The 26,131-nt window shown below is 43.6% G+C and overlaps 1 protein-coding gene across 1 annotated transcript; it reads right to left on the bottom strand.

Moving 5' to 3' along the window:
• LOC308280391 (serine/threonine-protein kinase 24-like) lies at positions 1-25,772 on the bottom strand. The gene is made up of 11 exons (XM_080720657.1): positions 24,923-25,772; positions 19,232-19,462; positions 17,876-17,932; positions 15,950-16,058; positions 10,689-10,846; positions 9,333-9,518; positions 8,076-8,227; positions 6,416-6,533; positions 4,765-4,833; positions 1,145-1,281; positions 1-803 (listed from the first exon to the last, which is right to left on the bottom strand). Exons 1-11 carry the CDS (start codon positions 24,962-24,964, stop codon positions 764-766), a joined length of 1,299 nt encoding a protein of 432 aa, XP_080576783.1. The 5' UTR covers positions 24,965-25,772; the 3' UTR covers positions 1-763.
• Positions 25,773-26,131: the final 359 nt, after the last annotated feature.

Below are 26,131 nucleotides of genomic sequence, written 5' to 3'. Positions count from 1 at the left end.
CTCAGGTTCACCGGGAAAACCGCGGGTCGCGCACATTCAGGTCGCGCACACATAAAGCACGCATACACACGGTGTCCACGCTTGTCCAGCACACACACACACACACACGCACGCACGCGCGCAAAGATAAGATCCCCCACAGGTTCATCGAGCATGCTTTCAGAGTCTATTAGGGATATGACTGACGCCTGCGTTACTGGGGAGGAGAAGGAGGAAGGGGTCTTTTCTGGGACTGGGGTGGGATATTTTGCGCTCCTCTTCTAAGCAGATGCCGTGTAGAAACTCCATGCTGCAAGGTCGAAGGGGTTCCCTCCTCATAATACAAAGCCCCGGAGTTCAACTTGGCTCTTGGCTTGTTCACTGTGTTTGTTGTGGGGGAGGGAGGGGGGGCTTGCTCTCTTTTTAAGCAAGTCTCACTTGTCACTGAAGGGGGCTTTGTTTTTCCTTTCATAAAGTCAACACCAGACATGTCAATGAAGTACTCTGCCGCCCCCTTGTGTTCGTCACTGGAATAGGCGACTGACTACTAGAGGCTCTCCACACATCTCCCTTCATCCTGCGGAGCGTTTTTTTGTTTTTGGAGTTCAGTGATGGTGTAATAGGCTAGGCGAAGAAGCCCCCTCCCCTGCCCAGGGGAGGTCAAATAGCGCTCAGCTGGTGTCGAATGATGAGGACCCCCGTCTGTTTATTAACCCCCCTGACCGTGGCTTTGCGGCGTCTGGGGTGGGGCCTGGGAGAGTGGTGGGGGGGCGAGAGCCAATTGCTAGGGAGATGAGGAGGAAGTTGTCCTGCTTGTGGAGAAACTGTCAAAGAGAAAAGAGGAGATTTCAGTGTGACAGTAAAACTATTCGCCCGGCAAAATAGCCTTTTCCTGTACAGTATACACCCTGCAGTTTATTCTAAGCAAGATTATTTTGGTTTTTGAACTCTAAATCTCTAATATATCTCTCTGTATTTCTTTTTAACTCAGAAAGATTTGAATGCTGAAAAACGTATGTTTCTATATCAGTGGTGCTCAAACCTTTTCATGTCAAAGACCAGGTCGTTCCGTGTCTTTTATTTATTTTGGTTTGGTTTTGGGTATTTTGGTTTGAACCAAAAATATATCTCATACAGCTGTACTTTATAGATAGAGAGATTGTACCTTTGCAGCCTGTGGACCATGTGTGCCACCAGGGAGTCAGAGATACCAGGGTAGCTCTCCTCAGCCAGCAGTATGGCCGCCCGCAGTTCATCCAAGGCCATGGGGTTCCCATTCACCTGCTCCTGCCTCGCCTTCAGCTGCAAACCAACGCAGACAGGGACGTGTCAGGGACTCAAAGAATGGCAATAGTGTGGGGCGTTAAGGGGAGCAAATGCTAATTTCGTGCAAATTTGTCTTAAAGCGCCACATTTTGCACAGATGTAGCCCAGGGCATGCTCTAATGATTTAGCTAGGGCGCCCGAGTTTGCAACCTTCGGAGTCGCCACAGCGGCCAAGTCAAGTTGGGCTTCCATCGACTTTCTATACAGGAGGAAAATACCCAGAAAAACTAGGGGTTTGTCATGATGCTGAATCCATTGCAAGCATTTGTTTTGCACAAAAAACATTCTGCTTGCAATGGATGGTTAGACCTCTCACATCCTACTTAAATACCCAGGAAAAAAAAGTTTTTCTGGGTATTTTCCTCCTGTATAGAAAGTCGATGGGAGCCCAACTTGATTTGGCCGCTGTGGCGACTCCGAAGGTCGCAAACTCGGGCGACCTAGCTAAATCATTAAAGCATGCCCTGGGCTACATCTGTGCAAAATGTGGCGCTTTAAGACAAATTTGCACGAAATTAGCATTTGCTCCCCTTAACGCCCGCACTAAAATGGATATTGAAGATCAGTGGTTCTCACATTATTATAAAAAAAGATTTCAAGGACCCCCAGTTTGGTATGCATGTGATGACCATCCTCCCTCACAATTATTGAAAATGATTGACTAATTAACAGGCCATCACCTAGGGAACGATTGTCAACGATGATTGACACCTGGCAATCAGCCACTCAGGTCTGATGGCTACAGGTGTGTGATTGAGGGTGTGGGAGAGTTCAGTTTGTTGCTGACAGCAGCAATGCAGCACACCAGGACAGCAGCACAATGTTTCCTACCCGTCTTATTTATTTTGTAGTTATTTAAGTTTCCAGTGGCTCGAGTTGGAGCACATTAACAAAAAACGTACAGACGAGGCTCTCTGCAAATATTCCACCTCCACGGCAGTGAAGTCCAGGGAGGAGAATTAAGACTAGAGCCTTCAATTGTTTGGAGAGGTTTGCCATTCAAAAACCTTCCATGTGCCTTTGGACTCCGGTAACCTGCGGGAAACACTATCTAGACTCATGAACTATATAAATCTAATGGAACTCACAAGAGGAGAGACATTAAAGCAAAAGGAACGGTTTCTTTTTTATGGGAACTGACTTTGGTTTTCTCATCAACACCTGGCTACACAAAAAGGAGAAGACGGAGTCCTCTCTGGTAGGTATCCGCCTACCTGGCACCCCTATAGACCAATTATTTGTTTACAAACATTGAGACTGAATGCACAGCTGACTGTATCATGTAATCAATTCCCAACAGATCCCCAAACCTGTTGTTTTGGGGAGCACTGGTTATTCAACGTCCTCTTTTGTGCTAGTGAGGTGCTCCCATGGGAGCGCCCTTATCGAGACATATACATACTTCATTGCGCAATGGTATTCCGCGTCAAGAGTAGCTGATATACAAACTCACATCGCGTCACCAATGCAACCCTTCTGAGCTTGGAGGTCTGCGCGCGACACCGTCGCAGGACGGAGCATAAATTAGGCTTCATGGACTGCAGCTGGGCGAGCAGTAGACGCTCTGGTGATAATGAGGACGAGGAGCGCTCCCTCTGTTCTGATGGCGGTGAATGGAGGTGGGGTTTGAAGGACAACTGTTTTGAATCGCTATTATTGTTTATAATCAACAGAAACTAAGGATTATATATTTCAAGAGTGAGAATTTAAAGTAAAAATCCTAAGCATTCTTCCTCCACACTGGGAGAAAAACGGCATCTGAAAGTTTGATGGAATGCATTTTTAAACACGAGTGCCATCCATTGCATCCTATGAACGGTGGGGTTCATTTGGTGCCGACCCGCGTGCGCATACTGGTTTATATCAATGTGACGTGGACCATTAAGGCATCTATACACAGCTTAAAGAGGAATCCGTTACATGCATTAGGCCACTAGTTCTCAAACTTCTTTGGTTGCAGATTGCAGTACTCCCTTACACTGATTTTTGAAGCCAAGTACAACCTTACCCTGACTACAGCATTTAGCTTATAAAATGTAATGCTCTATACCAGGGGTTCTCAAACCTTTTTAGGCCGTTACCCCCAAAATAAACATATTTGAACTGGGGACCCCCACTCTGACTAGCACTTGGAATTGTAGGTATTACATTTAATGTCGACTCGGTTCCGCAGATAAATAGCCGATCCATTGTGAAAATAGCCGATCGACATGCTCACAACGCCTCGCGTTGCGCGGCGTGAGCATGTAGATCTGCTATTTTCACAATGTTCGCCTCTTGCTTACTTAATATTTGACAGTTTGGCCAGTCCTGTCGAATATTCGACTATTCGAATACTTTGAGGTCGAATAATTCGAATACTAAAAATCACTATTCGTGAATGCCCTAGTTGATAGTAAGTCATTTTTGTAGAATGACATCGTAAGTCAATGTATACATAAAGCTAAACCTTGGCTCTAGCCTCTAACCGAGCCAAGGGCTAAGGTTTTTGAGTTCTCATCCAGGAGGGAAGTAGCCCCTCTCGGGACCCCAAAATCACCTCTTTTTGTATTTTGACGTCGGTGAATGTGGGGTCCCTTGCTCGTAGATTGGGTCTCTCTGATACGCAACGCTACCACTGTCTGGTCTCGGACGAATACAGCGTCGCTCAGATGTTGTTGAGATTCTTTAAAGATACCCAGAACTGCACTAGGAGAGCGCGGGAACGTGAGCGAAGCGGCGCTAAAGTATCATTAATTTATCTGTGAAAATGTAAAGCTTTTTCCAAACTGTATCTCGCTTCCTCATTATGTCCCGCCTCCCCACGGCGTCTTTTGGCTAGCTGGTAGTGTCAGCCTGTCTCTGATAGATCAGAGGCAGGAACGTAGCCAACCACACCGCGGGGATGCGGGACATGTGACATAATGAGGAAGCGAGATACAGTTTGGAAAAGGCTGCTAAATTTTCACAGATAAATTAATGATACTTAACAGCATCGCCGATTAGCGCCGCTTCGCACACGTTTCCGCACTCTCCTAGTGCAGTTCCGGGTATCTTTAAAGAATCTCAACAACATCTGAGCGACGCTGTATTCGTCCGAGACCAGACAGTGGTAGCGTTGCGTATCAGAGAGACCCAATCTACGAGCAAGGGACCCCATTCACCGACGTCAAAATACAAAAAGAGGTGATTTTGGGGTCCCGAGAGGGGCTAGTAGATCAGCTATTTTCACAATGTTCGCCTCTTGCTTACTTAATATTTGACAGTTTGGGCAGTCCTCTCGAATATTCGACTATTCGAATACTTTGAGGTTGAATAATTCAAATACTAAAAATCATGAATGCCCTAGTTGATAGTAAGTCATTTTTGTAGGATGACATCGTAAGTCAATGTATACATAAAGCTAAACCTTGGCTCTAGCCTCCAACCGAGCCAAGGGCTAAGGTTTTTGAGTTCTCATCCAGGAGGGAAGCTGCTTACCTCGGCCAGAGCAGGAGAGATAACTGTGGTCAGGCTCTGTGAGTAAGGTCTCTTTGGAATGTCTTTTAACTGCGGGAAGATAGATAGAAGAGAGTACAGTGATTCAGCAATGTGGGTGATGGCATTGGCATTTATTTTATCAGCATGATTAACATAATTTTCCAGATGTGCACACCTTTTTCATCATGGATTACTTACCTTAGATCAGGGTTCCCCAATAGGCAGCCCGCAGGCCATTTGCGGCCCGCAGGGGGCTACTGTCTGGCCCCCACCAACCCCAGTAATAATGGTGGTATAAGAGCAGCAACAACACTAGTATATCGTCGTTGTCGGGTGGAAATCTCATATCTCCAAATGTGTGCGTTCTTTCGCAAATCATACAAGGCCGTCGCACAAAAGTAGTGAAAACAGCAGATCTACAAGCACACAACGCCTCGCACCGCGAGGCGTTGTGTGCTTGTAGATCGGCTGTTTTCACTAGTTTAAATAATTTTTAAAATGATAAATTCAAAACGAACGGTTTTGGACATACAAGATTTTCACCTGACAACGACGAAAACTGTCGCTGGAGTAGCAGGAACTCCACCGTCGCCCCCTGCAATGTTGTGGCCCTCGGCTTGGTACCCTAGACATAATTCGGCCCTTGGGGAAAACTAATTGGGGAACCCTGCCTTACATAACTGCCCGTATGTTTGGAAAAACCCAAAAGCTTATTTGTTCTGTCATTCTACTGATGAGATGGCCAACAGACATAATGCATAGATTTGTTTAGCATTAAGCAGAACAAAGAAAGTTTTAAACAAATGTAACTGACTAGACACAGTGCATGGAGTGGATTTCCCTGAAATAAAGATTTCAAGTCAAGTTGTATGTGAATAAAGCTAAATAAAAGATACCCCAATATAATGTTCAAAAGATAATCAATATAATGTTCAAAAAAAGATTATCAATGCCAGATAATGTCTTAAAAAGACCCTTAAAGGTATATTTCACTTTCAAAAAAACGTTTTGTTATTTTATCATCTAATCAGGCTTTTATGAACACCTTGAACAGTTTTTAATTTGCCTGATTCAATATTTAGATATTTGATGTAAATTTTATCAGTCGGGCCCCATACACACCCATTGTAACTTCAAACTCCATTTTAACCATGATAGTTTCATTAAAAACACCCATTATTTTATTCTGGTGACTCATACTACCCCCCTAATACGTGAGCAGGCCGTGATTTTTTGATAACTTTAAATTTCTTTTTAATACTTTTTTTTTTTATTGTATTTCATTGTTTCCATTCTCCCAAAGAATTATTACAAATAAATGAAAAGAAGTTATTAAAAAAAACACAGCCTGCTCACGTATTAGGAGGGAGTATGAGTATGAGTATGAGTCACCAGAAAAAATAATGGGTGTTTTGAATGAATCTACTGTATCATGGTTAAAGTTTGAAGTTACAATGGGTGTGTATGGGGAAGGGTCCTGGAGGAGGAGGGCCTGGTAACATTTACATCAAATATCTAAATATTGAATCAAGCAAATTAAAAACTGTTCGTGGTGTTCATAAAAGCCTGATTAGACAATAAAATGACCAAAAGTTTTTTTTAAAGTGAAATATCCCTTTAAAAACACACAGACCCCTGAACTTGAGCTCACCTGCTCTGTCGACTGTCCCTCCCCGTTTTGAAGCTTTTTGGGGTCTTTCTCCCGGATGGTGAAGATCCAGTCATCGTTGCCAAAGTCGTTTCCGCCCGACGCCTGGCCGTCCTGCTCTCTGATTGGATAGAAACGGGGCGGCTTAAATATCCAATCGAGCTGAGTGATTTAGTCATGCATTTAACGCGCTTAAGGACTCTTTAACAGCAGCCGTGGGTAGTTTTTCGCTGATTCCCTTTTCAGAACCAGTATAGCAAATGAGTTCAGAAAATGCTTGAAGTGCTTTCTGTACAGCAAAGTAAAAGAAAAAAAAGAATGGTCTGCAGAATTCCCAGTACCATTTACAAAATAAAGATGGCTCTTGACGGCATAGTGGTGGCACTCGTCTGAGAGTCTTATTTACTTCTACTTTCCTCGGATGTAATCTCACCCTTCCTGTTGTGTCTCCACTGCACCGTTTCCCTCTCAGCTTTCCTAACAGTCTGTCTCAATTAAGAGTAAAACGGGAACAGACTACCCACGTGCAATGTATAATATATCTTATCAGGCCTTGTCTAGACTTAGGACGGTTTTGTCAGAAAGATGTGTAAAACAGTGGGTGCAAGCTCCACCATTTGTAGGACATTTACACATTTTACAACATAGCATATTGCAGTACGTACATGAGGTTTACGAATAAGGTCGATGAGCATAGACGCTGGTATGAGTACCCCACTCTTCCCTCGGTACCCCACTCCCTCTCCCTCCTCACACTAGCTAAATGGTTGTCTGTCCTTTTTCTGTTTTTCATGTTTTTACTGTTGGTTGTGGTAATGGTGCAAATGTCTACATGTACTTGTCTTGTTCCTTGTTTTGTCAAAGCTGTAACATGTTATGTGCTGAAACTACATACCACCAACCTGGTTGTGTGGCAATAAAAGTAACTTGAACTTGATGAAAGCATGCATACGTTTGCCCCCATCATCCATTCCACACTATTCCTTGGTTCCCCAGAATGGAGATATGTGAAAACACTGCTGACGCCGTTTGTTTTGGAAACTCCAGCACTGCACTTAAATGTAGACAGGGGGAATGGAGACATGTTGAAAACGATGACGCAGATACTCACAAACTGAATTAAATTGGTACCAGTTCTGCTGGGTTTTGTCCAACTGAAGTGGACATTCTTATTACTTAGTGTATCGCCACTTACTGGTGAATCAGAATCACTCTCGATTACCGAGCCCGACCAGATTTGCTCCGTGTCACCCCCCATCTCTCTCCCCATTCCCTGTCAGTCTACTGTCCTGTCAATAAAAGGCATAAAAAGCCCCAAAAACATATCTTAAAAATGAAAAACAGAGTTTTTTTTCACTAACCAGCTCACTGCGCATGCTCAGCACATTCTTCTATGGTATTATTACATATCGTTACGCCACCTACTGGCCTGGCATGCTTATTGGAGCCGATCGGCTCCAACAAGCTATATATCTTTGTCGCGTGGGAATGGATTTTTTTTTTGTAATCGGAGAACGAAAAATGTGCGTTTAGAAAAATATCCACACGTGTGTGGCCGGGGCCTGAAGCTGGAAACAAGTTGACAGTTCAGTCTGATATCAAGCTATAAAGAAGTAATGTTAATTTCTGACCCTTGTACAGTTGATTCGGGGGGTTTACTTACGAGTCAGACTCGTCCGAGCTGGACTCGTTTCTGGTTCTGGACTGCTCCGCCTTCCACCTCTTGTATTTGTCTACCAGCTCGGTCAGGTACGAGGTCTTCTTGGCATGGCGGACGATCAGCTTATGCTTTAGCAGTTCTTTGGCAGTAGGCCTCTGCAGTGATACCAGAGGGGGCGAGAGGACAGAGAAAGTCAGGAGTGATCTGCAAAATCTACTGCAGGTCTCTTCAAACGTTATGTGCGGCTGTGTACGTACGGTACACTCCCACTGTTGAGTGCGGCCCACTGGTGACTAAATAATTTCAACAACAGTCAGCACTCTAAATCAAATTAAATGCTTCAACATACCTTGTATATCAATAATCCCAGCAGATCAATAATGGAAATTAACATCCTGATGTACAATTACTGTACGTACGTTTAATGAGTGAAGCAAAAACACATTTATATATGATAATATCACAGGTATTAATTTTAACCAGTAAGACTCCCTAAATCGGGAGATGAGCGACTGCCAGGTCGCATACACAAACTTTAATGGTATGCAATGGTAGGCAATCAGGAGGGAATATGGGAAATGGGACAGATCCATGTTGATGACATGACTTTAGAGATACTGTGTAGCGCTTTGCGTGATTTTAGGGCAAAATCTGTAGGAGCAGTGTCCAAAAATGGGTTTTAAAAAAATCGTCCAGATGGTGGCACTAGATGGGACAGATGCAATTTGATGACATGACTGTATAGATACTGTGTACCGCTTCACGTGAATTTAGGGCCAACCCTTTATACTTAATTGACAATGATCCCCCAAGGCTTGGTCCGTTCGTTTTTCACCTCTACACTTATTACTTACCGTATTTTCCGGACTATAAGGCGCACTTAAAAGCCTTTAATTTTCTCAAAAAACTACAGTGCGCCTTATAGTCCAGTGCGCCTTATATATGGATCATTCATTGACATTGACATTCCCTTTAGCACAGCTCCATCTGTTTGATGCATAACGCAACGGTAGCGTCTATTATGTGCGCCTTATAGTCAGGTGCGCCTTATATATGAAAACAGTTTGAAAATAGACCATTCATTGACAGTGCGCCTTATAGTCAGGTGCGCCTTATAGTCCAGAAAATACTGTATATACATATATATACACTTATATACTCATCTTATTTTGTCGAATGTTGGCCCCCAAAATAGAGACACTAAGGATCCATGTGATTAAATAACAAACAACAACAACATAGGTTTAGTAAAATACTCACAAAACTCGGCTCTTTGTTGAGACATGCCTCTATGAACTCTTTGAGGGGTTTGCAGTAGTTCCCCTCCAGCGTGGGCGGGTTGTTTTTGGGGATGAGGAACAACACCTTCATGGGGTGGAGCTCAGAGTGGGGAGGCTCGCCTTTGGCCAGCTCTATGGCCGTGATGCCCAGTGACCAGATGTCAGCCTAGGTAGACACGGGAACACACAGGACTGTAGATCAGGGGTTTTCAAAGTGGGTGACGGGGCACCCTGGGGTGCTTTGATGCCAGTCTAGGGGTCAGGGTTCCCACACATCTTTACCAATTAATTTCCAAAACTCTTCCAGAATATTTAACCCAATTTCCAGGACTATATAACAATAATTCAGCTCAATAACGAGTCGCTTACTCCTATGCGCAATGCCCAAAGACAGGCAGTGTATCCCAGTGGTTCTCAACCTTTTCAGGCTGTGACCCCTGAAATAATCATATTTTAACTGGGGACCCCGGCACCCTGACGAGCACTAAGAGCACGAATTTTGTATAACACGTTTCTATTGTGAAACGGTTGATAATTATATTATAATTAGTTTTGAGTGGTCTCGTGTAATATTGTAATATTTTGAAATATGGACATCTGATATTCATGAGCTGTATGACATAAACGTCCAATGTATCTAGAATATATGAAAGTTTCAAGAAAATGTACTTTTACAAAATATTCAAATTTTTCGAGAAGGATCTGTACTGTATGCTCACAGTAAGATTGACAAGATACAAATCACAGAATAGTTTTTTTGGGTCTCGCAGTCCACCCTTACAGTTAATTAACCCATTCAGAACAGGTACACATTATTGTGTATCATTATTTTATACTTTAACTATTGAAAAATAGCAGATATACAAGCTCACAGCTTGTAGATCTGCCAGCTCACAGCTTGTAGATCTGCCATTTTTGAAAAATCGTGAAAATTAGATTTTTGACCCGATTCTATAAGTGTCTTTTGAATCCTTAAAAACCTATGTTTCTATGTCAGCAATCTGGCCAGCCATCGTCAAAGAAAAGGTCCTTTTCACTTAACTGGAGCTCAGTTAGTCTGTTCTTGAGAGACTGACTGTCAGTGGTTTTCAAACCTTTTCATGTGAACGACCCCCAAACTGATATTTATTAGGCCACGGACCCACATCACAAAATATTTAGTTCCAGGGACCCCTAGAAGCAATTTGAGTTACAAATGTTCGCTTTGAAAATACATATATTCAAAGATGTGCACACATTTTCACGACTTTTTCAAAAATAGCAGATCTACATCTCTAGGCCTAATTTTAATTAATATTTTGTGACCCCCCCCCTCCTCTTTGACCTATGGCTGCACCTTAGAATCGTAGGCGGACTGCTTGATGACCTCGGGGGCCATCCAGAAGGGCGTTCCCACGAAGGTGTTGCGTTTGATCTGCGTGTCGGTCAGCTGTCCGGCCACGCCGAAGTCCGCCAGCTTCACCTCGCCCTGCTCCGACAGCAAGACGTTGGCCGCTAAGGTGAGACACAGACAGACAGACAGACAGACAGACAGACAGACAGAGAGACAGGATCAATTACCGTATTCTAAACCAGGGGTCTTCAATGTTTTCAGGCCAAGGACCCCTTAGTTGAGAGAGAGATGAAGCAGGTCCCCCACAACCTTTTTCCATAGATTCTATATATTTTTTTCATCATTTGACAGCACAACCGTCAGTGTATTTTGGATTCATGTCAATTTGTTGTTTTTTTCAGATATTTAACCATCTGAACCGTCGATATTAATAAACTTGACCTTCATTCTGTACTTAGTCCCTTAATTAGTTCCCCTCTACACCAAACCTCTTGAGTCTTTGCCGAAAATAACCGATCTAAAAGCTCACAGAGCCTTGCGCTGCGAGGCGTTGTGAACTTGTAGATCAGCTATTTTTGAGAGACAGCCGCTGATACGAACGACCTACGGCCTGGTCGCGACCTAGGCCACGACCTGGAGGTCGTAGGTCCCGGTTCTGGAGGTCGTAGTTCGCGGTACATACTTGTTAGGTCGCGGCCGGTCTAGTTTCGCGACCCCCGGCCGTGGTTGCGCCACCTCGGTCGTCCCCGGGCCGTTGTTGCGCGATCGGGCCGTTGTTCAGCGACCTGGGAAGTCCGCGGTCGTATTTAAAAGGTCTTTTTGCAGAATATTCTAGAGCAGCAGCGCTATTCAACCTTTTGAAGCTTGTGATTGGCTGAACCGGAGGTAGGAAGCGCTCCATTGTAGTCACTTGGACCGCGCGAGGTGCACCAAAACCTATCCTTAACCCTAACCCCAACTCTAACTCTAACCCTAACCTTAACCCTAACCCCAACTCTAACCCTAACCCTAACCCTAACCCTAACCCTAACCCTAACCCTAACCTGCCGACACTGAGTAGCTAACCTGCCGACGCTGGTGAAAACGAGCGCTCCTTCCCTTAGCAAGCGTAGAGTTTCTAAACTCGCGTCCCTTCCCTTAGCAAGCGTAGAGTTTCGATCGCGGCGCTCCTTCCCTTAGCAAGCGTAGAGTTTCTAAACTCGCGTCCCTTCCCTTAGCAAGCGTAGAGTTTCGATCGCGGCGCTCCTTCCCTTAGCAAGCGTAGAGTTTCTAAACTCGCGTCCCTTCCCTTAGCAAGCGTAGAGTTTCGATCGCGGACTTCCCAGGTCGCTGAATTACGACCGAGATCGCGCAAAACCTCCAGAACCGGGACCTACGACCTCCAAGTCGTGGCCTAAGTCGCGACCAGGCCGTAGGTCGTTTGTATCAGCGGCTCTTGCTGCTATTTTTGGCCAAAGTTCTGAACGCTAGGGTTCAAGGTTAATATAAAAAAGGAGAAAATTTTTTCTATTACACAAAGATTTGGAGGACCCCCTGTAGTAACTCTGAGGACCCCCTAGGGGTCCCGGACCCCTCTGTTGAGAACCACTGTTCTAACCTAACAGAGCCACTTTTTGATTCAAATCATTACCTAAACCAGGGGTCCTCAATAGGCGGACCGCGGTCCATGTCCGGACCCAGGCGCACCTCCATCCGGACCGCGGCACATTTCTGAGAAATCTCCGCACAGTTGACGATCGGACTGACTATCGGACTGACTGTGTGTGATTTGTGTTTGTGTGTGCGTGGGTGTGTATGTGCTCATTCGCTCAAACACATACACAGGCTCACAAGACACACCCCTACGCCAATTTGCAAGCCCCCTCCCCTCCCCTCTCCACACACTCATGCCGCTCGCTGCCTGAAAAGGTTGCTAAAACCTCTTGGAAACCATTGCTCCCACTGGATTAATAACTTAGAGATCTTCTACCTTTGGCTGTTCAATTGGAGAGGACAACAGCAACACATTAATATCCACGATGTAAGGCTCCAACTGCTTGCATTAGACGAGAAATGGTCGCGAAACTCGCGATGCGTGATCATGCGTCTTTAACAATGTGATGTGTCGTCGCATATTATTGCCAGCTATCCTAGGCTGTGTTAGGTTAATAACTATGACTCGTTGACCCTGATTTGACTGGCCATTTGACATAGGCAACCAGCACAGTCTGGCTTGTGCAGTACGTGTGTCAACTGAATGTCAAGTAATCCTCTCCCCCTCACGCTAAGTTTCACTTTATTTTCCATTCTGAACGACAAGCCTAATATTGCATTCATGCTATTTAGTTTCCAATAATTAAACTATAAGCCAGTGTTTTATTGCTACACAATAAATGTAAATAATGTAGCCTACTCTACATGCATAAATAATTATCCATTCATCCATCCATCCATCTTCAACCGCTTATCCAGCATCGGGTAGCAGGGGTAACAGTTCCAACTGAGATTTCCAAAGTTCCAAATAATAATAATAATAATTAAAATAAACAATTCTAATGATTATAAAATAAACATACATACATACAGTACATACTGTATAAATGTATCCGCCTTATTTCACCTTCGCCTTTTTTTTCGGACCCGGACCTGTTTCAAAAAAATATTTCTGGACCTTCAAGATTTGTATTTGAGGACCCCTGACCTAAACGTACAAAAATCACAGAAATGGACAACTGAAGGTCATCATCGCTATGCTACTAAAGTGTCTTTTTGTCATCCTCACCATCAGCATAAGTAAACATCTATCCTTGAATAAAATCCCACATTTTGCACAATAATAATGGTAAAAAGCAGTGGCTGCTTTTCTTTTTTCCTTTTAGCCCTTTGTCTAAATTTGGAACAAATCTCTCTTTAGCATCCAGCTCAGGGCCCAGGGATCCTCACAGAGCAAGTGAGTGAGAACTCTCTTTTTAAGCACTCCTAAAGCATTTGTCGATGCCGTTCGCCGGTCTGCCAAAAGCATTAGACGAATGCGGCAGCAGCAACCGACAGAAGCATTCAACTAACCCCTGCATGCACTTGCCTTAAGCCATTTAGATCGGTAGACGGGTACGCATTATTGCGGATTGGGTATCATTTTATGCTTTAGCTATTAAAAAATAGTAGATATCCGCGGTGCGAGCTTGTAGATCTGCTATTTTTGAAAAATCTTTAAAAAGTGTGCAATTCTTTGAATATTTTTGACTCGATTCTATAAGTGTCTTCTGAATCCTTCTAAGGTTTTTTGAAAAAGATATGTTTCTATGTCGGCGGTGCTCAAACTTTTTCATGTGAAGGACCCCCAAAATGATATGTATTTGGCCACGGACCCCCATCTCAAAATATTGTATCAGGGACCTCCCAGAAGCAAATATTTGAGTTACAAATGTTCCCCTTAAAAATATATGTATTAAAAGATTTTCACAAATCTTCATGATTTAAAAAGAAAAAATAGCAGATATACAAGGTCGCAGCGCGGCACTCTGTGCCGTGCTGTGAGCTTGTATATCTGCTATTTTTCAATAGTTAAAGCACTCAATAATTCTAGGCATAAATGGCTTAATCCCCAATGAAATAGTACCCATATAATGTACAAGTCCATAATTGGATGTCAATACCATTAACGTATCGTATGTTATGGTGCGTGTGCAGTCCCCGATGTCCATTAAGTCAAAAGCAGCATCTATCACTGTCTGTTGAGGCAGAACAACTCTCAACGACAACAATGGATGATGGTTTTCACGGCAACTCTCTACCCAAAATCTGTCCAGACAGATAATCCGGATTATTTCTTTTTTGGTCAAATATAGTTATGAAAAAGAATAATCCCTTTTAATTTTTTTTGCCTAGATTTTTAACGGGATATAATTCCAGCCACATTATTCCCTTTTTGCCCTTTTTGGTTCTTCTACTAACATGTGGCAGTGGGTCTGGTATTTGTCAACTACAATGGGTGTTCACAACTAGACTACAGCTACGGTAGTTACTGTATCCACTCCACCTGGAAGTTACGGTAACTACTATTCCCAGAGGTCCACTGTTAAGAAAGCTAGCATGTGCAATTACTTTTTCAGTCAAACATTTATTGCAAATTAATTAAAGGGTAACTTCAATAATAATGCACTCGGAGTCTCGAGTGGTCTGCCAGATGACTTATTTTACGTAGGTAGGCTGGTGGAGTTTATAAACTCAGCACTTCGGTCCATTATATCTCCCCTTTAATAATTTTATATCATTTTTATTGTTGATTCATCACCTTTACGAGGTACAGTTCATGAGCATCGGGCATTCGTGGAATGAGCACCACAGCCAAACGTGTGGGTACCGCCCCTCCAAAAATGGTCAAAATGGCCTGGTAGGCCTACAATACTGTTCTTTTGGTGTTCACCTTTGTTGCTTGGAGCATTGAATGATTGCACTCTCCCACAGTAATGAGGAAAAGAAAAAGCAAAACACATTGGCCATTTTTAAGCTCAATGTCAGGGAAGCCCAAAACGAGAGTAAATGCCAGCAGAACAGTATTGCAAGCCATTTTGGCAAAATTTGGGTCAGCGCTACCGACACGTTTGGCTGTGTAGCTCATGCCTCGAATGCTGATGCTTACAAGCTGTACCTCGTAAAGGTGACGAATCAACGATAAAAATGATATAAAACACAATACAATTTGTTATTATTAAAGGGGAGATATAATGAACTGAAGTCACGTTTCCTTTCTTTTTGTGCCGAGTTTATAACCTGACTCCGCCAGATGGTGGCAGTAGTGCGAATACTGCATATACCGCCCTACTTTTACCATCTGGAATTGCTTGGGCAGACCCGATGTAGGGGCGGGCAATTTTTTGGATGGGGCCGTCTGTCTATCACAGTCTGGGAGTGCCAACTCCAACCACTCATATTGGCCTGTCTGCATGACGTTACACCCAGAATCCGCCTCCTGGGTTTCCACGTGGTCTGCAGTCAGACTCTATTGGCTCAGAGCCGCTCAGATCCCGCCCGTAGCTGCCGCTGATTCGTCCGGTCTGGGACTTTAGGAGTGATAATATCAACTCTCCCCGAGCAGTCTCAGATGGTAAAGTAGGGCGGTACGCACTGCTGCCACCATCTGGCGGAGTCAGGTTACCGAGTTTATATTTGATGCAAGGTTTTCAAATGCTTTCCTCACAATATAACGATCGCCTTCAGATAGAAATCGATAAAGTAAGCCTTTAAGGTCTGCATGTCCAGCCATTCTTATTTGTGTTATTTACCTTTGATGTCCCTGTGGATCTTCTTCTCAGAGTGCAGGTACTCCAGACCTTTGAGGATCTCTCTTAGGATGGTGGCGATCTGAATCTCGTCCAACGCCCCGGGCTCCAACTGGACAGAGACAGCCAAACACATCCTCAGACAACAGGTAGTTTGGGTTTGTGTACGTTAGGGATGATTCTATAAGTGTCTTCTAAATCCTTCTACCACTTTTTCTAGTCACGTGTTCAAATACTGGATTGTGATTGGCTTAAAACAGTAGTAAATGAGGCCACAATAGCCGGAATGTGTGAAATGCCCGGATGTACATGCAAATGAGGCACATTTCCGAGATCAATACGCGATGAACGCATCCGGGGACTTCAGGAGGGAGTCGGAACGCTATGGTCGGAACACCTTTCCCCCCACCAACAAATGACGGTCGCAGCGGTCCTATGTTTACCAACGTGCGTACTATCGTCGCCGATTTATTTGGATCCAATGCAATCCGCCAACTTTAAAGCCCCTTTTCTCTGAACCTATGCCTTTCTGGAAGCGAACAGCCTCTATTTACGGCCGGAACGGTGCTTTTAACTGACGTTAGCTTAGCTGTAAGCTAGGCGACCGAGTATTTCCCGGTGAATCTGTGCGCAAAGGTGGGGGCTTGGGAGTGTGGGGGTCTGGGGGACACGCACCACCACTGACTATTGCTGATGATGGAGAGGTTCTATAGCTTAGCCTTTATGTATTGAAAATGAGAGGCACTCTTGCCGATTTAGTAAGAGACTCGTCTCCAATTGCAAGATATTTAAAAGTTATTTGGGGCCATGATGATGATGATATCCTTTTCTTCCCACAACTAGACTAAGGATTTTATATTGTCTGTGTTATTGTTTACAACCACTGAACCACAATTATTCACGTGTGGCAAGATTCACTCGTTTTTAGTAGGCTATATAGTGTAGGCTTAGAAGAAGCCTTTTCAGAAGTTAATTTAATGATTTCCATTTAATGATTTCATTTATCCTCATCTAATGCACCGTATGCACGCTGTTTAAAGGCCGTGTAGGCTTTTCAGAAGTTAATTGAATGTTTTCCATTTGCGCTAATGCACGCAACTGTTTTCGCCAGGTTTTAAGGTCTTATTTTAGTTGTTTCTCATAAGCTCGCAACCCTCCTTGCCCATCGGCCCCCACCTTTGCGCACAGATTCACCGGGAAATACTCGGTCGCGTAAGGCGACATCTGTCTCAGCATGGAGTTGGCGCCATCTGGTGGTGAGTAGAAGATGTTGTTTGTGGCACTATTTGTTGTTATGGCGGAAGTTTTATAGGCAATAATGATTGTAACTTAAGATCCTTGCAAGTTACAACTATGTGTTTTCTTTCATGTATATGGGAAAAAGTGGTAGAAAAGCTATTTACCACTCGGGGTCGGACATTATGCTCTGATAATGTCCTGTGTTAGGGGGTTATCGGACTCGGCTTCGCCTCGTCCGATCACCCCCTAACACAGGACATTATCAGAGCATAATGTCCTCTCACTCGGGGTAAATTGCTTACTTCTATGCTTTTTTTGAAAGACGCATGTTTCTATGTCAGTGGTTCTCAAACTTTTTTATGTCAAGGACCTCCAAAATGCTATGTATTTGGCCATGGACCCCCATCTAAAAATATTTAGTTCCAGGGGCCCCCCCAGGAGAAGAATTTTAGTTGCAAATGTTCGCTTTAAAAAGACATATGTTCAAAGATTTGCACAGATTTTCATGACTTTTCAAAATAGCAGATCTACAAGCTCGCAGCGCGGCACTCGGTGCCGCGCTGTGAGCTTGTATATCTGCTATTTTTCAATAGTTAAAGCATTCAATATTTCTAGGCCTAACACCTGTACAGTATATGCCCTGAATGAGACGTTAACGTCCAAAACGACGGAATGGACATTTTCACTTACCAAATCTAATGCGGAGCCTCCGCCTAAATACTCCATAATGATCCATAACTTTGTGTCCTGGAAGAAAAAGGAGGAGAGAGTGAGCCGTTGATGATGTGAAAAGGACCGGCTCATTAAATATTAAGAGAGCAATATTCTAGAATATTCTCTGCTCCATTCTTACATCGGCGGTGCGGGGGCTCGTTGCATGCTGTCTGCAAAGATCATGAGTGTTCCCAAACAAGTCATAATGACACTAATAAGCATTAAGCAGACGGTGGGAGTACCATGTCCTCTCCGATTAAAGGACAACTTTGTTTTTTTTACAACAAGGGTTCATATTTTAGATGGTCATCAGAGAAAAGAAAAGATGAGTGTTAAAATGTTTGCATTTACTTCTTTCTATTGTTTTTGTTATTTTGACGATTTTGATTTGCATGCATGCCCCCAGGCAAGTGGCTAAATATGTCTTTTAAGACACAATAAGCCCATTCCCAAGATGCACCGCAATCTTTCATGGGCAGATGTGACTTATGGGGGCTGCAGTAAATAGTAACAAAGAAATTGCTGGCTTGTTGTGTTTAAAAATACATATTTAGCCGCTTGTACCTAACCTGACTGCGCCAGATGATAGTAGCAGTGCGTCCGCTCTGCCTACTAGCATCTGGTACTGCTCCGGCAGACTCGATGTCGAAAAAAAATCATTTTTTTGAATTGTTAAGCAGGTGATTGGATGGGGCCGTCTGTCTATCACAGTCTGGGAGTGCCAACTCCAACCACTCATATTGGCTTGTCTGCATGACGTTACACCCAGAATCCGCCTCCTGGGTTTCCACGTGGTCTGCAATCAGACTCTATTGGCTCAGAGCCGCTCAGAGCCCGCCCGTAGCTGCCGCTGATTGGTCCGGCCCGGGGCTTTACGAGTGTTATCAACTCTCTGCCGAGAGAACTCAGACGGTAAAGTAGGGCGCTACGCACTACTGCCACCATCTGACGGAAGTCAGGCTAGCTTGTACCCACTGAAATCAAAATACGAAAATCGCCAAATCAATAAAAAGCAGTAAATGAAAACATTTTAACACACATCTTTTCTCTTTAACTTCTCTCGTTTCTCTAATTACAATCTAAAATATGAACCCTTGTTGTAAAAAAAAACAAAGTTGTCCTTTAAACCCTGTTTTTCATTTTAGTATTATGTAGGGGCAGAGAAAGTGTGTGTGTGTGTGTGTGTGGGGGGGGGGGGGTACAGGAAGTCATTTTATATAGGGGCAGAGAGAATGACTCTAAAGGTGAAAACAATATTGAAACATCAGAGTACTCAAGAGACTCGGGGAAAGATAAGACCGTGCGATTGCTGAACCCCAACGGTCGCCTCACCTTTAAGTAGGATCCGTAATACTTGGTGACGAACGGGCTGTCGCACTGGCTGAGCACGGTGATCTCCTGCTGGATGTCCTCGATCTCGTCCTCGGCCTCCTCCAGGTCGATGATCTTGATGGCCACCACCTTCTGCGTGCGATTGTCGATGCCCTTGAACACCTCGCCGAACGAGCCCTTGCCGATCCTCTCCAGCTTGGTGAACAGCTCCTCCGGGTCCGCTTTGGCATTCTGGATGGGGTGAGGGTGGGGTGGGGGGGGGGGGGGGTGGGGGGGGGGGAACAGAAGGAAGGGAGGAAAGGGATAGGAAGGAAGAGAAAAGGGGGAACAAAAAATGTCAGGAAGTGGAGCAAAAACATCAGCAGGATACGGTTGTTGGGAGCAGGGGTGTCGCACCAAATTCTGGGCCCTGGGAACGCATTATTACGCATTATTTTGTGCTTTAACTATTGAAAAATAGCAGATATACAATTTCACAGCGCCGCACCGAGTGCTACGAAGCAAGCTTGTAGATCACCAATTAAAAAAAAAAAAAAAAAAAAAAGGCTTTCAATATTTCAAATCCTTCTATGTTTTTTTTTTAGCTCAAACATTTTCATGTGAAGGACCCCCAAAATGATATGTATTTGGCCACGGACCCCCATCTCAAAATACTTAGTTCCAGGGACCCACCCCAGAAGCAAAATCAGAGTTACAAATGTTCGCTTTAAAAAATACATTATGTTCAAAGATTTGCACACATTTTCACAACTTTTCAAAAATAGCAGATCTACAAGCTTGCAGCGCGGCACTCGGTGCCGCGCTGTGAGCTTGTATATCTGCTATTTTTCAATAGTAGCTAAAGTATAAAATAATTAAGGCCCCTCCACCTTGGGCCCTAGTAACTCACTTTCCCCCCCTTGTGACGCCCCTGGTTGGGGGGATAAGTTAATTTGTCTATTGCCACTGCACGCTTGCCTGTGTGGAGAGGGTAAACAATTGAGATGACAATCACGTCAATTAAAGTTAAACTCATTGTTCTATCATTTAAAAGGGATCTTCATCGGGCAGTGAGATGTTTTTTGGCCACAGGGATGCAACGGGAACGGAACATTCTTGTTTTTTTTTTTTTAATCGGTGCCACATAAACTGTAGCAAAATGGATCACAAAACCTTAACTGAATCCAATTATATTTATGTTGAATCGTGTTTATTTAATTCTACTGTAAGTTATGGCTTTCTTTCAATCTTCAATTTGGCAATAGAGGGCGTTCAGTAGTAGCATGAGTCCTAAAAATAGGCTAAATGTTTGTACCCAGTGACGATGCAGTGGTTCAGATGTAAATGTACCCTGGCTGGCCGACGTTCAAACCTGCACCTCTCACATACTGCAGTGGTTCTCAACCTGTGGGTCTGGACCCCCAGGGGGGTCCCCAAATTGTTTTGAGGGGTGCCCAGATGATTAACTTAATGTTGCAACATTGTTTTCTCCCTCCAAAGTAAACAAGCAACATAACGTTTAAGTGTATAGAGGGCATCTGCACATTTCTAAAGTGACAATTTAATAATGACTTTTTATACCTCTAAAATGACAAATTAAACATTGGCCAAATAGAGTAGTGAAGTGTGACGTAATTTACACATCCTACCTGGTTTGCGGTTTTCTTCCCCCATTCTGAATTCCCATAGACCTTTTTCATATCGCTTCATATAAGAACTGTGTTCCAATTATAAACAAATGATCTCAGCGGTTTGACTCATATGGATATGAAGAATCAACTGATGGTGAAAAAAACACTAATGTTACTGTCGCCGAAATTAGTTACATTTTCGCTAGAAACAGGCTTTATCACTTATGAGTGACTGACTATCATAAACCATACAGAGCCAACTGGCCGACAATATCGCAAAGATCGTTTGTTTATTTTTGGACCACAATGCTTATATGAGACGATTTAAGATGTTAATCTCCATAGAGAATTACTTCAGTGGAACCGGGGGATGAGCGAGTCACGTCATGACTTCATTGTTCTATTGTCAAATATTAGAGGAAGAAATTGTGAAAATAGCCGATCTACATGCCCACAACGCCTCGCAACTTTTTTCTTTTATTTATGAAATAATTTAATCGTGAAAGAATTTGGATATGTTTTTTGAAAATGCTTTGAAATAATAAGAATTAAAAACAAAATGTAGGAAACCAAAAAATTTACGGACCCATAAAAATGTGTCTGCGACCCACACATGGGTACTAAGCGCCACTGTTTGGGAACCAGTGGCCTGCAGTGTAGTCCCAACTGTCTTGACAGGGTTTACCACTGGTTTTGGAGAGACTTTGGCAGTGTAGTTCGCCAGTGGGGTTGGGTGTGTGTGAGGAATCCAAGATTGATGATTGTTCTGACGTTGTAAGCCAACTCCTACCGGTATAAACTAGGGGCTGCACATTCTGAACTAATATAAATCACGATTATTTTGTTTACTATAAACATGTCTATATACGTTACCAATTTCATTGGAAGGAAAAGCTGAATCAAAGTATGTTTCAAAATTCCTGATGTGCCACTAGGCATGGGACGATATGAAAATGTCATATCACGATTATTTTGACTAAAGAAATCGCGATTTATGATATCACGATAATCAAAATCCATTATCTAGGGGTGGAACATTTGCCAAAAGATAGCAGATCTACAAGCTCACAATGCGTGCATGTAGATCGGCTGGTTTTTGACATTTGATAAAGAGAAAATAAAGATCAAGTACCTTTTACCAATTCTAGAGGGTTTAAGTGGTACCGGATATGCAGCTCGGCAAATAAAAAGGTGAATTGATCCCAGTGCATGATGGAGGACGATTATTACTAAATTATTATTATATAAATAAAACTGTGCATCGTGCCTGATTGAATGACGAGACTGAGGGTCCGGTTGTCACGCTGTTGCATGTCTGCGCAACTGAGCATGGAATTAAAAACCTATTTGAACAACGCAGGAAGTGCACAGTAAATGACTAAATTCTCCAGGGGCAGTTATGTGGGAAACACAAGAGCAGGCAAGCGCTGACAAAAAATGACTTCCTTGTATGACCTCTTCTGAACAGGGAAAGGGTCAATATGCCCATTTATGAGAGAGCTAAAAATGAAACAGCTGCTTCCTATAATAAAGCGAATCTTTAATCCAAGCTTGGTATGCGTTAAAGAAAGTGTGCCCGAGCAACAAAACTTTGGCCTTCCCAATGTTTACAAGAGGTCAAGTGACTTTGTTGTTTTTCCCTAAAACAATCACAATTTTCCAGTAGGGAGTGGGACTGCAAATTGTGTATTGTTATTTTAATCTGTAATCTAAAGACTTTAGCAGGTAACCCACCCACATGCCTTCAATAAATCCCTAATGATAAAATACATTTGCTATATATTGGATATATATATATATATATATTTTTGGAGCTGTGTGAAACACAGGCTCCCTATACGTGGCTGTGTGGGTCTGTGTGTGTGTGTGTCTGTCTGTGTGTCTGTCTGTCTGTGTGTATGTAGCCTGAACTTCCTAAACTTCGGCACGCCACTAGTCCCACAGTTTTGCCACCACACACTCGCGCCATATGTCAAATCGACCGGCTTACTCGGGAATCGTGGGCTATTACTTTTCTAAGAGAAAGGTTCTATAGTTTAATTGATATTAATTTATTAGTGAATTAATTTTCCCCATTGACTTATAATGGGAATTGCAAAAACTCACATTCAATTATTTGTCTCTCGCAAACCATAGGGGCTAGAGTTTCAAGACTTGGAGAGGAGGTTCATAATGATTTCAAGGATTAAATAAAAAATAATTGTGTCATTTGGCCGCATGGTGGCACCATAACACCCCACTTTACGTTTTGGCCTGTAACTCTTGAACCGTAGGTCGGAAAATTAAAAATATTTTTTCCCTGGATTCCTTGGGTCATGACGCATCTCCCCATATAGGCCACGCCCATTTGCGCCATGATAGATTTTCCGCCATCTTGAATTTTCTCCAAAACACACTTTTTGCTCCTTTTCCTACATATTTTCTTCAAATGTCACAAAAATCGGTACACATGATCCACACACACACACACACACACACACACACACACACACACACACACACACACACACACACACACACACACACACACACACACACACACACACACACACACACACACACACACACACACACACACACACACAGCTCCACTTCACACGGGTGTGATTTTTTATATATATAATGTCTGCCTTCACTTTGCTTATGTGTTTGGTGAATGGATACATTGGTTTCACACCCTGGCATGGAATAGGCATCATCTAGCCGATTACAAAGATTTTCTTTGGGCTAAATCTTGTTTAAGACAGGGGTCTTCAGCAGGGGGTCTGTTACTACAGAGGGTCCTCCAAATCTTTGTGTGATAGAAACTTTTTTTTATATTAACCACTTGAACCTTAGTGTCCATATTCTGAGAACTTAAGCCAAGAATAGCAGATCTACAAGCTCGCACAATGCCTCGCGTGAGCTTGTAGATCGGCTATTTTCGGCAAAGAGCTTTTATATGTACAGAGTGAAAGGTCAGGTTTTATAAGTATGGACGGTTCAAGTGGATAAAAATCTGAAAACACAAATTGACACAAATCCAAAATACACTGATGATTGTGCACAGTCAAATGGTGAAACTATATATCGGAATCTATGAAAAAGTTGTGGGGATCCTTGCTTCACCTCTCTCTCAACTAAGGGGTCCTTGGCCGGAAAACGTTGAAGACCCCTGTCTTAAGACAAACATGAGTCACGTCGGTCTTAAGTGACAGGATCCTCCCATAGCTAAAGATGCAGATCTCCTATCTTTGATGTGCATCCTCCTCCAATATATTCAGCACTCCTTCACTTCTTAGCAACCACCTACAAATCCTAACCATGGACAATCTGCTAATAAGCCTGTATACAGGATTATGCAAGCTTGTGCAGTGGGCACCTTGATGGTGCCCACTGCCCGATGCAGACTTGATGTCTGCAGAAAGGGACATTATATGAACCACTCAAATGATTTATGCCAGGGGTCTTCAACAGGGGGTCCGGTCCGGGACCCCTAGGGGCCGGGGGTCCTCAGAATTACTACAGGGGATCCTCCAAATCTTTGAGTGATAGAAAGTTCTTTTCTCCTTTTTTATATCAACCACTTGAACCCTAGTGTCCATATTCAGAGGACTTTAGCCAAAAATAGCTTTGGAGGAGAAAAAGAGCAGCCTAAGTACAGTGAAAGGTCAAGTTTATTACGGTTCAACTGGTTAAATATCTGAAAACACAAATTGACATGAATCCAAAATACACCGATGACTGTGCTGTCAAACGATGAAACTATATGGAATCTATGAAGAGGCTGTGGGGGGTCCCTGCTTCATCTCTCTCTCAACTAAGGGGTCCTTGGGCCTGAATACGTTGAAGACCCCCTGATCTATGCAATTATCACCCATGGGCAAAACTATCAACAATAAAACACAATATCTGCATTACACATTCTCGTGCATCATTCATGCCTGCATGGTACTTCTTGCAGGGGGCTGCCATGGAAACCGTTAGCAAGCAACCATCTCCTCCTTCTGAGGGTGAACTCGTCTATGAACTCATGGTTTGACTACCAAAACCCTCTGCAGGGTAGGCAGACACGGGGCTAAAGTTGGGGGTTAGAACTCACCTGCATGCCCGGTATGTGGCCCTGGACGGGAGAATGGGCCATGATGATGATGGGGGACTTGGATGTGTTGGGATGATGGCTTCTCCTTGGCTCTTGGTCGTGTTTACACTGAGAGAGAGTCTGTGTGTATGTGTGTACAGTGTTAGATTGATCACAACAACAACAACAAGCCCACTGGCCTAGTGGTCAGTCTATGTACCCTCCTGGCACCACAGCGTGACACCGTGTCCGTAGGTTCGATCCCCCCCGGGGAGGGAACAGTGTTCTTCAGTTTGGACAGAAATAACCTTCCCAAGAAGTGTTCAAAAAACAAGGCAAAATCTCCCTGCCTTGCCCCTGCCTGCCTGCCGCAATGTTAGCCTCTTTAGCCGCTAACTTAGCACTGGATCCAAATCTGCCCCTCTGCAGACAAGCTTCTGCAGGCGATCGAGCTTCAATAATCCGCAGGTCCACCCGGCGGAGCTGGGTTTAAAAAGCATTCGGCAAAAGGGGAATAATATCGCCGACGATCACTCTACTTTACTGACACTTTGTGTGTGGAAAGCGTTGTTATTCTTCTGCCTGTCGCTGCTAACAGCGAGCTGGAAGCTCATCCGTGCACCACCACAGTGCACACGGGTCTGCATAATATCCGCAAAAAAAATAAAATGATCCGCCACGGAAAGGGTCCAGATGTAGCCGAGGACCACAGGGATCGTCAGCCTCGTTCGTCTTTTTCAGCCGCCCCGGGACCAGAACCTCTTGGTTGATGATCTGACATTTAATGGAAGAAGTGCGGGGCTCCTCGTCAATATGTTTGTTTTGTCTCTCTGTCCCTCTCTCTCCTCTCTCTCTCTCTCCCTCTCCCTCTCTCTCGCTCACTTTCGTGCCGTATTCTCGGCCATCTTGTCGGTGCTTTGCTTGCTTGTCTGTCACGCCTGGGCGGACCCACCGGATACGGATCCAGATCTATAGGACCATATCCTGCAGGTGGACATGGGACACTGATGATGATGATATTCTGTAATCTGTTTTTTAGCCTCGTGAACCAGCCTCTCAAACATTATTATTTTTTTTTTTTTTAACTAAAAAAATCAAACCTCGGTTCGAAGTGAAGCGGTGAATTTTTATTCTGTGTTCAGAGCTATGAAATCTGTGTTCTAGATCTATACATTCTGTGTTCTAGATCTATACTTTCTATGTGCTTTAGTTCTATATTTTTATGAATTC

The sequence above is a fragment of the Nannobrachium achirus genome (genome assembly GCF_963921795.1).
Source record: "Nannobrachium achirus genome assembly, chromosome: 24".
Classification (NCBI taxonomy): Eukaryota; Metazoa; Chordata; class Actinopteri; order Myctophiformes; family Myctophidae; genus Nannobrachium; species Nannobrachium achirus.
The sequence above is the reverse complement of the archived record's forward strand: the minus strand, read 5'-3'. Positions and strand labels throughout refer to the sequence as shown.

Excerpts from the sequence above, each read along its gene's own strand:
- LOC308280391 (XM_080720657.1), bottom strand. The coding sequence starts at position 24,964 with ATGGCCCATTCTCCCGTCCAGGGCCACATACCGGGCATGCAG. Across the intron at positions 19,463-24,922 it reads GCCACATACCGGGCATGCAG|AATGCCAAAGCGGACCCGGA; the intron begins GTGAGTTCTAAC and ends CACCCCATCCAG. Across the intron at positions 16,059-17,875 it reads GAGGCTCCGCATTAGATTTG|TTGGAGCCCGGGGCGTTGGA; the intron begins GTAAGTGAAAAT and ends GTCTCTGTCCAG.